The sequence below is a fragment of the Atta cephalotes genome (genome assembly GCF_000143395.1).
Source record: "Atta cephalotes unplaced genomic scaffold scaffold00001, whole genome shotgun sequence".
In the NCBI taxonomy this organism is placed as follows: Eukaryota; Metazoa; Arthropoda; class Insecta; order Hymenoptera; family Formicidae; genus Atta; species Atta cephalotes.
Genome location: NW_012130065.1, coordinates 9399798 through 9414185, shown reverse-complemented (window position 1 = coordinate 9414185; position 14388 = coordinate 9399798). Strand labels below are relative to the sequence as shown.

Genomic DNA, 14388 nt, shown 5'->3' with positions numbered 1-14388 from the left:
ACACACACACACACACACACACACACACACACACACACACACACACACACACACACACACACACACACACACACACACACACACACACACACACACACACATACACTCGTCATTTCTCATTCACTCGCTGACTCACTCCTCATTCACGACATTCATTCCACTTCTTTATCTCCCTTGTCTCTATTCGACTATTTTATTCTACCCGCTGATGATGTATATCTCTCCTTCTCATCCTACTTTTTAAGGTCTACCACGTGAATCACACGATTCACCCTATATGCACACATAAACGTGAACACATCTCCCCTTTACTCTATATGCTATACATGCTGACAATGTGCAGCGTAAGAGATTAATTTGTTTTACTCGTATGCACACGCTAATATTTATCGGGGCTTAATATTTTACATTAGACCAGCGTCCGTTTTGCGCACATGTCCCACTTGGACCAGCCTCGCTCGTATCAATGTTCATTTACATTACACGACACGTGTGCGTCCAGTTCGCGACGTTTTGTTTCGCCGCGATGCCACCGATGCGAAAATGGGGTTGGGCCATTAGTATGCGAAAAAATGTACACCGCGAAAATCATAAACCGAAAGTAGAACGTTGCAAGTTTTAAAAAAGAAAAATAAACAATCGAAATTTTGAATAAACCAAGAGACACTGCATGCAGGCGATATAAAAATAAATTTCACGCTCTCCCAAATCTATCGTGAAGTCAAAAATATCTCTTGGATGTGTAAATTTAATTAAATTGGCTGGATTTTAAAGTTTAAGGAATGCAAAATGTTATTTCTACTGTACATTTTTACCTAGAAGTATACAATAAAATATAAACAAAATTGCACTAACTCTACTGCATGTAATTAGAGAATAGAATGAGTTCTGCTTCTCTCATGCAATAAAAAAAATACAGTACAAAGTTATAAATGTGTATAGAAATTAAAAGGAGATGAAAGATAGAATAGCGTGCTGTGTACAGGAAGTAGGTTATTTTAAAACACATGCAAAATATAAATGTAAAGTATAAAGGATTATAAAAATTTCTTGCGGTTACATAATTTTATAATCCGGCTCCACAGAGTTTTGAAATTTTAATGTCGCAGTTTCAATTACCGGGGCAATTATAAATTACCAAATAATGAACCTCGAGAACAAAATAAAGATCAACTGCAAACTCATCGACGAATTCGTTAAAATTAAAATCAGTGATTTTAGGTTGTCTGTGCGACTATTTATAAGCCGCGACATTTTGAGATTTCACTCAAACATTTTGAGTGGAGAGACAACAGATAGAAATTTCGGAAAATGTTGAGGGAACAATTTTCTGCACACAGACGGAAAGTGTATGAACATATGCACCGGATATCCGATGCATCGGTATTTACGCATACTTCAGAGTTCGTTCGCTCTAAAACGCATACCTAGCGCAAAACTTGGCGGCGCGATTTCTTGCTCGTTAAACTCGTCGGGCGTGACGCGCGGCAAAACAACGAGATTCGCGTGCATTATTAGAAAATCCGCGCGTGACTTACGCGCGGCAGATAAGACTTTCTTACGCCATTGTGAACAAATACGCGCGCAAGACGAAAAAGATTTATCCCGTCCCCATGAGATTAAAGCGGTCTAAGAACGCGATCGCAGATTGTCACGCTGATAACGCTAACGGCTCGATGTAAATGCATGTAACCTTCTTAATTGAAAGTACAGTGATTACTGATAAAGTCTTAAAGCAAACTTAATAAATGTAATAAAAAGCTGTACTTGTAGAATGACACTTTCAGATATATAGTCTTATTTTTGCTCTATATATACTTAATTTGATTTTTATCTTATACGTTATTTCATATATTATCTCGCGAATATATATTTTATATATTATTTTATTTTTATCTTTAAATCTTTTATTATGTTTTATACAAATACTGTATATTTTTTTGTTATATATTATTGAATATATTATCATGAAAATTATGCGTTTTTTGCAATTATCGCAACTATTTCAACAAGAATATCTCAAGATTATGTCAAGATTAAGAAGTATATTGATAACACAACTCTGCATGGGTTTTACTGTTTGCAAAGGAATAATAATTTCTCTTAGTTTTTGATGTACCGAATTCAAATTTGTAAGTGAAAATATTCTATTCGCGTTCCGTTTTTTTCTTTTTTTTTTAGAAAAATGAGATTAAAACGCCTTATAATCGCTGTTTTTGAAAATTCATAGCTGATGAACTCGATGATGAGCGAGACATTTCAAAAAAGCTCAAATTAATCTTGAACATTGTACTTTAATATTAAAATATCGAATCTTTTACAGCCGGCATTGAACCGCTTTGTTTTTAGGAATATAATCGAATAGTGTCAAGTATTATACATTGACTGCTCCATGCAATCTCGTATAAAATTTGCAATACAGTTGTAAAATTTTATATTTCATAAAAAATTTTACAATAGATGCAACTACATAATTTTTTCGTACAATAGAATTACGAAGTCAGTTTTTTGGAAAATTGTTGTTTCCAAAATTGTTTAAACGAATGAAAAAAAACATTTTTATTACAAAAGAGCATCTTCAGTCCCATGCATTAAATACACTATTGAAATTTTTACTATCTGTAGTGGTATTCACGCTGGCACTATATGGGGCAATCGTTTTACTTGACACTGTGTGACTACACCCGCGGATCCATCCCAAAAACAAAGCGCGCCACAGGTCCAGCGTTGGCTGTAAAAGATTCAATATTTTTATATTAAAATACAATATCCAATCATTAATTTGCCCTTTTTAAAATCTCTCGCATATCAGGTTCAGATATAAATTTTCAAAAACACGTTTTTCAGGCGTTTCAATCCCATTTTTCTCAAAAGCCTGACGTGATAGAACAGTTTTCACTTACGTATTCGAATTCAGTGCATCAAATATTGTGGAAAATTACTCTTCTTTTCCAAACAGCACAAAAAATCAAATTTTGCAGACTTGTGTAATCAAAAACTAATAACGAAATCGATAAGATACGAAAGCTAAACTGTAAAAATATGAAGATACTTGAAATGTACTTTCAATGACACTTGAAATGTAATTTCCACAGAGAGAGAATACACAATATAAACATATAAACAAATGTAATACATATAAACAAATGTAATGCATGTGCGACGTTCTATTCAAGTATATAAATATATATATTCAAGTATATATAAATATACATACACATATATATATAATATTATGTATTCTTTTCTTTTTACATTTCTTCCTGTCTTCATTTTATCTTTTTTTCATTTCTTTATTATTCATTTGCTTCCCAAAGTAGCAATAAACATTCAAAAATATTAATCCCTTTCCATCATGGCCATGACCTTCGGGTCTCCGAGACGGGTCTAGAGATTAGAAAGCCAACTACATCGATAACTATTACGTTACACGATGCCGCGAATTTTTAAATCGGAGAACCGGGGAGTTGTAGCAACTGTTATGTTTGCCAAGACCGGAATCCAATCCTCGGTACACGAGAACTCGTTTCTCGCATCTCGACTCCCAAAATAAAAATATATCACGTATAAATGTTATTATATAATTCCGAGAAATTGAAGTTCGAGATGCCGTCTAACAGCTTTCCGTAAACGCGATTTCGCGACTTCGAGGCCGAAATTCCTTAAAACGATTTACCGCGTATCGATCCGGCAATTTTGTGCATACGGAAGTACCATCGCGGCGGTCGCTTTCCTTCCTTCTCTCGTGGAATTATAGGGATAAATTTGGAAACCAAAATTGCAGACACAGGCACACATTCTGGAATTCCTCATTCGAAAAACTGAAAAAGTTTCTTCCATTTTTTATTTTTTTATTTGAAATATGAGAATTCCCAAAACGAATTCATTTCGCAATTCTCCATATTCTTCACAATTCTCATCATCCTCTTATAAAACCGAAGCATATACTATAGGATGAAGGTTGTTGGAATCTGTCGTCTGTCGACGACTCAGGTGCTCTTACAGTCACATGTTTGTTATTTTTTATCTTTTTTTTTTTTAAGTTACATTGTTAACACAAAGACATTCATTAACGGCCTTTTCTTTTTATTAATTTTTTATCAGCATCTATTTCCGCTACGTGAATTTTTCTCAGTGACAAATATGCGATCCCTTGAAAAATGTCACTTCTTATCCAGACGTAAATCTCGCTGAAAAGCGAGCGAGCTCTATTTGCCGGTTTTCGTTAATTTTCATTTCGCCTTTCATCATGTTATAGTGACGCGTAGTACGATGAACTTTTCATGAGAAAGATACCGGCCGATTTTTTTTGTAATGAAAATCATATATATTATTAACAGAATAATGTAATATCTATCATTTTTCTATTCCGGACTGAGCGTTTAAATGCGAGATCTTTCTCTCTGCTTCTTTATCTGAATTCTGATCTATCATCGTCTTCAAACAATACTAACCATTCTCATTTGATATTTGAATCTTAAGGTCTCCTTTCTGTTCGATGGTAAATTAATTGAACTTTTCCGTTTCTAATAGTTTCTAATACAGTGCGAGTTGAGATTACTTAATACTAATTAAAAAGATTTTACTTATATTACTTTTTTAATTTAATTTTTTGTATTAAAAATTGAATTATTTCTTAGTAATCTTCTGACTGTCGATATCTTTATTCTCATTATCTTTATAAATAAGTATGAAATAAAATCAAAAAATAAAATTTGAAGTAATATTCAGAATTAAATTTGAGATTTTATTTTTTTTTCTCATCTTTGAAATTTAATTTTCGAAAATTGTTTTATTTTAATTCGATTATATCGGATTATAAATTATAATCCGACATATAATTATTCTATTTCTTGTTGTTGTTTTGACATTTTCACGAAGAAAAAATCGATTGCAAACTCGTGCGAACAATCCGTACTTGAATAAGGAAATACTAAGAATATGTATATAGAATGTGACACGAGGTTAGACAATCGCTCACGAAAACGATTTTTACGAAGCTTCGAGACGAGTTCTGGGAAGGATCTTGGCGCCTTAAAAAAAAGTAGGTTCGTTAAGTTTCTTGTCTCGATCCCACCCGCACATCAGACATAAAAAGGATATCTCTTTTTCTTTTATCCTACCTTTATTCTTTGCTTCTCTCTCTCTCTCTCTCTCTCTCTCTCTCTCTCTTCTCGCTTTTTTCTTTTTTCTTCCTTCTGGCACTGTCGTTCATTCGCTAGAAACGGGAAACGCCTAAATTATCGATCGAATTACGTAACTGCAAGCGGGGGCCAGTAATCTCGTTTTTATAACGAACTTCGTCGCGCAAGCGAAATGTCCCTCGTTCGTTATAGACGTTATGAATTATGGCTTTTCTGGACGCTCGAGAGCGCGGCTTTTAGCACGGAGTGTTGATGTCGATATTGAGTACCGACAAGCAATTACAATCGGTAATTACAGTGATATCATAGATCTTGACTTATGAGAATTAGTATTTAGAAAATAGTATGCTAAATTTTTTCTATTTTACTATTAGTTAAAAATAAATTTTTTACTGCGAATTCACAGAGTTTACATATTGAGTTTACATATCTGTTTTAGTCGCGCTCTTGCATAGTTTTCTTTTTTATTAAATATTATTACTTTTTTTTCTAATATATCGTTTCATAGCAGTCACTTCACATTTCACAATCAAAAATTTTGCAGCAGAGAATGACATATTTGTGTTATATTTTTTTATATTTCGAGATTGTTATTTTTCTTGGAGCATTGATATTAATCGATATTTACAGATTTTGATATCAATGCCTCTATTCTTCGCTCGCCGCGTGGAATTTCCCGTTGCGATAACACATCGTGTTTCGCTTATCTTGCAAGCGCTTTCGAGAACTTTCCGAGCTTTCTAAAACTCACACTTGCTGATTCGCGACGATTGGCATAATCTTCGAAAAAGATGAAAATTCCGAAAAAAACCGCTCTACGATAAATAATTCCGCTTGACTTTACTCCACACGTTATAAAGTCGATTTTCCGGAATATGCAAAATAATGGAACATTATTTATTCGATGTCTGAGATAGATGTAATCTAAAGTATAAAATATGGATAGTATAAAAATATTCTTTCCGTCGACACGAAATAGTTACAGCGATTTTTTTTTTTATATCAAGATTTCCGATATAAAATGGTAAAAATGTTGTTTTTATGCAAAAGTCGCTTAATTGTAAAAATCGTAAAGATTAAAATTTCAGAGTATCAGCGTGATTTTTCGTAAATACCGATTCGCCTCGCATCGACGTTTGCGCCGCGGGCAATACTCGTCATTACGACCCCGCCCGCCCCCCGTCCATCCTCTCGCGATACGCTTTTATATCGATTCATATAAATAACTGGAATAATGTCCGGTCGAATAAATATTTATTGCACGCCATTACGAATGTAAATTTCCGTCGGTATTCCGCGTTTCGCTGCCGCGTTTCACCGTAAAGCGTCTTGGGATCGATCGCGCGCCTGTCATGCTTCCGCGTTCTCTGTAAAAAAAAAAGAAAACAAGAAAGAAGCAACGGGGACAAGAGGGCGACTAGGGGAAGAGACCGACGAGGGAGATCGACAAATTTGACGAAGCACCCCTTTTCCACGTAGGCAGGGGAGAAATCGTTCTCTCCGCCGGTTTCTTCCATTTATATTTCTTTTTTTTTTTACTCTTGACGAAAGACGAAGCGCCGTTATGCACGATAAAAAGTTTAATGTCAGAAGACGTCGCGGACGGCGAGAGGGTTGGATGGGCGGATGGGAAGGAGGAAGCCGGTGACGAGGAAAGGGAGGGGGGAGGGGGTGAAAGTGCCCGAGGATCGTAATGACTCGATATGAAACCCGGGCAGTGCAATTTCTTTCTTCTTCTGCCCTTTCTTCCCGCTCCCGCTCGTCTCGACATCTTCCTCTTTTTTCATCGCAGTATTTCCCCATAAAAGCGCCCCGGCATAATAAAAAGCGTTATATAGCTGGCACTGAAAAGTAACGCGTCTCTCTTTTCCTCTCCTGTCCTCCCCCGCGCCCCGCCCCGATCCCCCCCCCCCCCTCCTCCCCTCCCCTCGTCCACCCGCGAGACGGTCTTTACGGCCTTATTTGCGGAGACGTAAAAATCGCGAAAATCAATACGAACTTCTAACATTAAATATTCAGGCTATTGACTGGGTGGGGTCGAATCAGACACTAGTCGTTTGTGGTCCCTCCGTGGCCTTCCCCCTTGCCTGAGACGAAAAGAATGAAAAATTAGTGAGAAATTAAGGTTCGATGGATTATGGATAACGAAGAGGACGCGGGGGAGGACGACTATAAGGACAGGAGAAAATAAAAGGGTAAAATATGACCGAGACGTGGAAAAAAAATTCATGTGCTAATACGAGTTGAAGATGTTATAATAGAGAAAAACCGCTGTCTGTAGAAAAAAGATCAAATGGAATCGCTAATGTATCTATTGTTATATCGAGATCGTTATCAAGTTGGAAAAAAAGAAGTATTAAGAAATTGAAAAAGATGAAGGGAGAATTTTTCCTCGAGTTAAAAGGAAATTTATAGAGAATATCCCGACTATGATAATATATACGTATATGTTCTCCAAAATTGGCATAGTTGGGAATTTCGCCTCGGCTTAAAAAACTCTTGTGCCGTTATATTTTTCCTCTCTAACGACGATAATGTACTAGTCGCGAAAGAAACTCGTGCAACTGTCCGGAAATTCCCACGACATTCGTTTGCGCACAGGGTTTCGTACCAATTTACCTATTCCCGTTCCGTGTTACACACGGCAATATGCGACGTCGGCCAATTAGCATACAAAAGAGGTGCAATTAATTGAAGGTTGCGACGATAACAACAATAATATACGATTGAGCAAGATCCAATGATTACTTGGAACATATGCGTACGTAACGCAAAAAAATCGATCGATATAAATATGGAAAAATCTTTATACACAATCAATATAGAAGACTTGAATCTGTGAAACGGTCTCGATAAAAAGTTGGATATTCTAGAGAGATAATCCATCCAGCGATCTGAAAAAACAAAATTACGGAAATTATATTATAGGATACTTGGAAAATTAACGTTATGACGCGCCATTCTAGAATCGAAGTATTACAAATCCATCGATCATAAAGACGTACCACTTTGTATAAATTTTCATTAGAGGCGGGGAGGAAAGGTTTTATAAACGATATGCCACGTCGCGAAGGAAGAATTCTTAAAGGAGTATGAGGGCCCTCATTGACTTTCATGCTAGATATTTACGTCGAAAGAAGGCCGGGGGGACGGTCTTGCAAAAATCCCCTGAATGTGCAGACAGGAATTCATATTTTATCGGGTGACGCGCGCTCGATCCATACATTACGTTAGTACGCTCGTTACGCGCGTCAATACGACTTCCCGGATTCCCGGACAATTCCATTTCGCCGGTAATTAATAATGATCGACGCGTCGCGGCCGTCGGCGTCGCCGCCACCGTCGTTGTGCGAGCTTCGGCTTGCGCGCGCGTGTCCTTACTTGCCAAAGCGAATAAATTGGATCGTGTTACGTAACGTGAAACTAAAGTGACGTTTACCGCGAGCTGCAGAAAAAAGGAAAAAAAAACAGATAGTGTTACATGTTTCTCTGTGCTAATTATAAATTCGACAAATTGCCCGTGATTCCAATTCCTGGTGTCACGTCCAGTGTCAATTAATGCAAATTAATCAGGGAACATTGAAACTGAAGCTTATACAACGACTTTTCTGATTAATAAACGATACCGCAACATTTACGCGTGCTGTGATAACGAAGTCACTTCCGCCGCGCCGGTGAAATTCGACGCAATGCTATACGCGTGGCAATGTTTGCGCCAGCACGGTAATTCAAAGACCTACGAAATGTCGTTTATAGTTTTACATTGTGTAGCACGCTACAATCAATCGTCGACCACTATGATTAAATTTGGATAACGTAACTAGCGGAATCAGTTTGACCTCGGTAAATAAATGGCATAATAATATTGTAGAATGTAGATTGGAAAGTAAATGCATTTTTCATTAACCGCACGGAAAGGAAGGTTTTATTGAAATATCTAAAAATTTAGCTAGATATAGATCTGATAATAATTTTGTTGGACCATCAAAATAATTAGAACGTTGAAACTGGTTAATTGCTAGAATGTCAAAACTTTTTACAATATTGTCATTCATCATATTTGAGATTATATAATTATTTTGATAGTCCAACAAAATTATTTTCCAATTTGTGTCTAGTCAAATTTTTAGATAGGTACTTCAACAAAATCGTATTTTCTGTGTGCCTGCATTTTGAGTGGAGTATTTGCGTATGGTTTCGTAGAAAAAAATGGAAGGTAATGATTCAGATATCTTTTCCCGACGTTCCGTAGCGAGGCTTATCTTCGTCAGGTTTAGATTAACTTCGTCGCAATTAACCCGCGCGTTATCAATATGTCCGACATGTAATAATCGTGCAATTACTTATAACGCATAGAATTTAAATCGCGATTCTTCTACTTACGCACGTTATTTATACGACCTTTTTCGCACTCTCGCAGATAAAATCGCCGCATAAATGATTAACAATTGCGTCGACTCGCATGTTCACAGGTTGTACTGTCGGCGTGTAGCACATACTTTGACACGATCCTATCGCAGTATGAGGAGAAGGACCCCATCGTCATCATGCGTGACGTCAAATTCTCGGACATCAAAGTGCTGGTCGAGTTCATGTACAAGGGAGAGATCAACATCGATCACGTGAGTGTTACAATTTCCTAGAAATGACTTTTTTTTCACATCTTATTTTTATTATCGTTATTGATTCTAATGGGCACAAAAATTTATCCTACGTAGAAAATTCAAGAAGAGATATCGTTTCTTAGATTATCATACTTAACGAAATAGATTATTATACTTAACGAAATATTAAAAATGTGAGAGAGAGAGAGAGTGAAAGATAGAAAAGAGCATGAAAACAAAATTCTAATTAGGAAATAGAATTTTTCGAAAGAAAATGATATTTTTAATTCGAGTGTTCTAAATTAAATTAATAAGTTAGATAAGTGCGAGTGTACATGGAAAGATTTTACTGGACTAGCTATAAAAAATTTATGTACAGATCTGAAAATAATTTTGTTGAACCATCAAAATAATTATGTAGGAAATTCGAGCATGATGAACAAAAAGTCTTGACATTCTAATAACCAACTTGAGTGTTCTATATAATTATTTTGATAGTCCAACAAATTTATTTTCAGATTTGTGTCTATTAGCTAAATTTTTTAATGCTTCAGTAAGATCGTTCTTTCCGTGATAGATATAAAGTAGGATAAACTAGATTGTAAATAGAAATAAGCGAATGTGACGCGAAAGTCTTGCAACCTTATTGGAAAACAATAAAAATCATATAGAAATATGAACAGTTTGATTTGTAAGCAATTTTATCTTGAAATAAAGTTTGAATTATATATCCTGAAATAATTATATGATCCCAAAATAAATCATGTGAATATACTCGTACAAAAATTACAATGAAATTCCTGAGAGATATTGGCAAAGAAGACTGACGTGAAACGTAACACTCATTGCATATAAAACGCGAATTAAATATTATCGACCGTGATAATCTCTCTCTCTAAGTTATATCTTAGATATATTTTCACTTCGTGCTCATTAATGTTGCTATTTGTGGCGGACGTTTTATTACGTCGCTGTGAAATAAAGTTAAGCAGTAAAACCCCGCCATTCTTCAGACAATAAATCCCCGCCTTCCTCAGTTTTCCAATAACAACAATTTCGCGTAGATAACAGCCGCCGTGCTCTGTGACAGCCATGGTTAACGAGAACTTTACGGTGCCTATTATCTTGCAAAAAACTAACGTTTCTCATTCGCACCGACGACAATCGTACATAAGTTCGAATACGCTGCGAAATGTGTTATGACAAGACCATCGTATGTAACATGTCAGAAATATCGATCTCGGTCAGGGTAAATTTCTAGTCTGAAAACAAAAAATAAAGGGACGTGGTGATATTCAGGCAGAAAATCAATAAGAACATATACAGTTATGTCTGACACTTTGATGAATTTAAAATCGACTTTCTCTATGAAAAATTTTGAAACTGATCTACATATATTTAATGTAAAATTTTATTTTTAATGAATTTTAGATAGACCCTTTTCTATTTTCATAGAAATTTTTTCGCTTTTATATTTAATAGTAAAGATAAAACAATTATTAGAAACGTTATCTTTGCTGAGAAAAATCAATTGTTGACGAATATGATGATATCATTAAAATATAATAATGATACATTATATTTCCGTTATGTATTATTTATATATACTTATAGAATGACAAGAGTCGGTAACTACACACTTTGTATCATACGTTTCGCTAATTGTTTTCTCGTAATCCTTGAGACTTTTTAATTGTGGATTAAAAAGAGTCTGTGCTTGGAGAATATAATAATAAACCGGCGGATAATCCGCAAAAGTCCATTTGGGTATATTTATACAATTGCACTGTTCCTTGCACCTGGTTTTATTAATGAGAATGAAGCAAACCATTCCAACATCTTGTTTGCGATATTATGTTTTCAATTTTTCGAGATTGCCCGAAATACATTTAAGAAAATTATGCTCCCCCGAGATTTTTTTCAAGATATTTCAAACATTTCGCTTGTCTGTTTTGCATTAGACTACAATAAATTCGATAATATCCTCAATATTTCCTTGAAATTTCCGCGATATATTTAAGATTCATGTATTCTCTTGAGATAGATGTCTTCATGGTATCCATTATATATCCAGTTTTATAATATTTTGTAAACTATTCTTATAAACTTGAACTTTTCCTTAATACATTTTTTCTTCGATTTTCTTAAACGTATCTTAACTATTCGATTATAAATGTCTCATTTACAGATAATAGATTATATTTTTATTTAGTTGAAAAATCTCTCGCTTATTCGATATCCGACAAACTGAGACTTTACAGTTTCTTCCGCGATCTTTCTTCGTGCGAATCTTCATTGGTATATCTATCTTCTTCCGAGGAGAGCGAATTCTTCCTGATTTCTAGTCGTGATGAGGTAGTCGTAGCCGCGCAAGGAGCTTTCTCCGGCACGTTTTGTGTCGCGCAGGCCCGATCGGACTCGCGAAAAATCGCTGAGTGAAAATCGTCAGGGCCCGATCCCGGATTGGAGATCGGCGCGTGATTTAAGCTCTCCTCGCGAACCGAACGGAATGTTAGCTAAACGGCATGGAGGAGGGAGATCTGCAAACGGTTGTAGATCGGGCTTTGCGTCACGCGGGGCACGTCGTCCTTTTTTCCCACGATCCCTTTTCTTACGCGCGACCCCCTCCTTTCTCCGCCTTGCTACTGCACAAGCAAGAAACGAAAGCGGCGATATTTCTGAAATACATTATTCCGCCGCGGCATCGACGCTGACCCACATAGACATTTTTCCAATTCCAGCCGATAGAAAGCCGCATGCGGCCGTAGAAAGTTGCTATATTATTTAGCATTCGGCCGCGCCGCGAACAGCGAACGTACACAATCACCGCTGCGCTGGTGAAAATTAGCAAATAATAATTGGGGCCCGTTGTCGCGAATCTTCTCTCTCTCTCTCTCTCTCTCTCTCTTTTTTTCTTCTCTCCCCCTTTCGTTCTTTACACGCATTCGTGATCTTTATTTTTTTTCCGTCCAGTACGTCGCGCGAGTTTCTCCACTCCCATACACGAGAATACAACGTAGGGGTATTTTTTTCCAGGGGAGAAATCCGAAGGATATTTGCGAGGGAAAATAATGCTGATGAAAATAAATAAGCGGTCCGTGTCAGCGACCCGAAAGTAATGGGCTTGTCTTTCATTTTTATATTTTCCCCTTTCGCAGTATTTCAAGCTTTAAAAAACATCCTGTCTAAATGCATTAAGTTTTTATAATTACGAGATAATTAATAATTTTTAACTTTGTGATTGACTCAGACATAGAAAAATATGTCCCGTAATAAATAAATTGAGAGAGTTGTCAATTTATTTCTGCGTGATGTCTTTTGTGATCAAATATTTCGTTAGAACCTCACATGCGATATACATATACACATATGTATATTTATGAATTTAATATATAACTACAGAGAAAGTTAGCTTTTATAGAATACGCTCACTAACTATAGAAAATTTTAATATTCAAGCATTTAGTTTAAATGTCATAATGATGTCTCGTTTATAAATAACTCAGTAAATATTTCTCTACTCTGCTTATTTATAAATAAGCAATCGAGTTTTTAATTTTCCTCGAAGAAGCATACAACGAATTTAACAAATTTATCTACACATTTACATTTTTTCTGTAAGTCATATTTATCTACACATCTATATTTTTTCTGAATTCTGACTTTCTGAATTCTGAATTCTGAATTCTGACCTTTAATTTCACTCGCATTCCTATTCGATATGTTATAAAATAATATTTTAATAATGTTTATTAAATGTAATATATATCAATATCTTACTAAGAATTATAACATGTAATATTAATACTATATAAATAAAATATAGAAATTATGAACTTTTGAAATTATGAAATTTTGAAATTACGAACAATTACGTACAAGAAAATTATTGAAATTACTGGAACATAAAAACGAGATGTTATAGAAACGAATAATTATATTCGTCCGTTTCGTTTTATAGACGAGGTTGTCGTCGTTGCTGAAAACCGCCGAAGATTTACACATCAAGGGGCTCGCCGAGGTGAGCTGGCGCAGCGATTCCACGCAAAACGACCTGAACAACACCGGCCACAGTCCTGGCACCGGAACCCCCGGCGTCGAAACGGTCCTGCGGGAAGGTGAAACTGACGAGCCACCACCCCCCAAACAGAGACGCAGAGGTCGTCCGCCTCTGGACGATCCACCATCGGCACACGACGTCTTCACACCCAAAATCACTTGCATCACCGGGAACGTATGTATATCTCTTATCATTATCACAGACTAAACTGGTCTGTGTAAAGCTTGGTGTGCCAACGAAAGAAAAGATTGACTGAATATAGCATAACATTTTTAATTGGCTGCAGCAGCCAATTTTTGGTTGCGTTAGCCTATTGAAACCGTATATTGACACTGCGGATGGCTAACGCAATCAAAAATTGGCTGCTGTAACCAAAAATTGGATGCAGCAGCTAACTAAAAATGCTATGCCATATTTTACCATCTAAATTGCTGCAAGAGCCAATCTTTTCTTTCAGTGCGGTTAAATTGTTGCAGCAGCATTTCGCAAATCCGTTCGCAAAAAGTCAAAGTGAGTGATATTGCTTTATAAAAAAATTTACATGGTATAATTGTATTCGAATTGTATTATAAATACTAAT

At 36.0% G+C, this 14388-nt stretch overlaps 1 protein-coding gene across 1 annotated transcript in view; it reads left to right on the top strand.

Annotated features, from left to right (window-relative positions):
• The window catches only part of LOC105626433, a 29535-nt gene that overhangs the window by 11010 nt on the left and 4137 nt on the right, over positions 1-14388 (top strand). Inside the window, exons 2-3 of the mRNA XM_012207737.1 lie at positions 9617-9766; positions 13710-13982. Of these exons, the coding sequence (XP_012063127.1) occupies positions 9617-9766; positions 13710-13982 (423 nt within the window). The remainder of the gene's footprint in view (positions 1-9616; positions 9767-13709; positions 13983-14388) is intronic.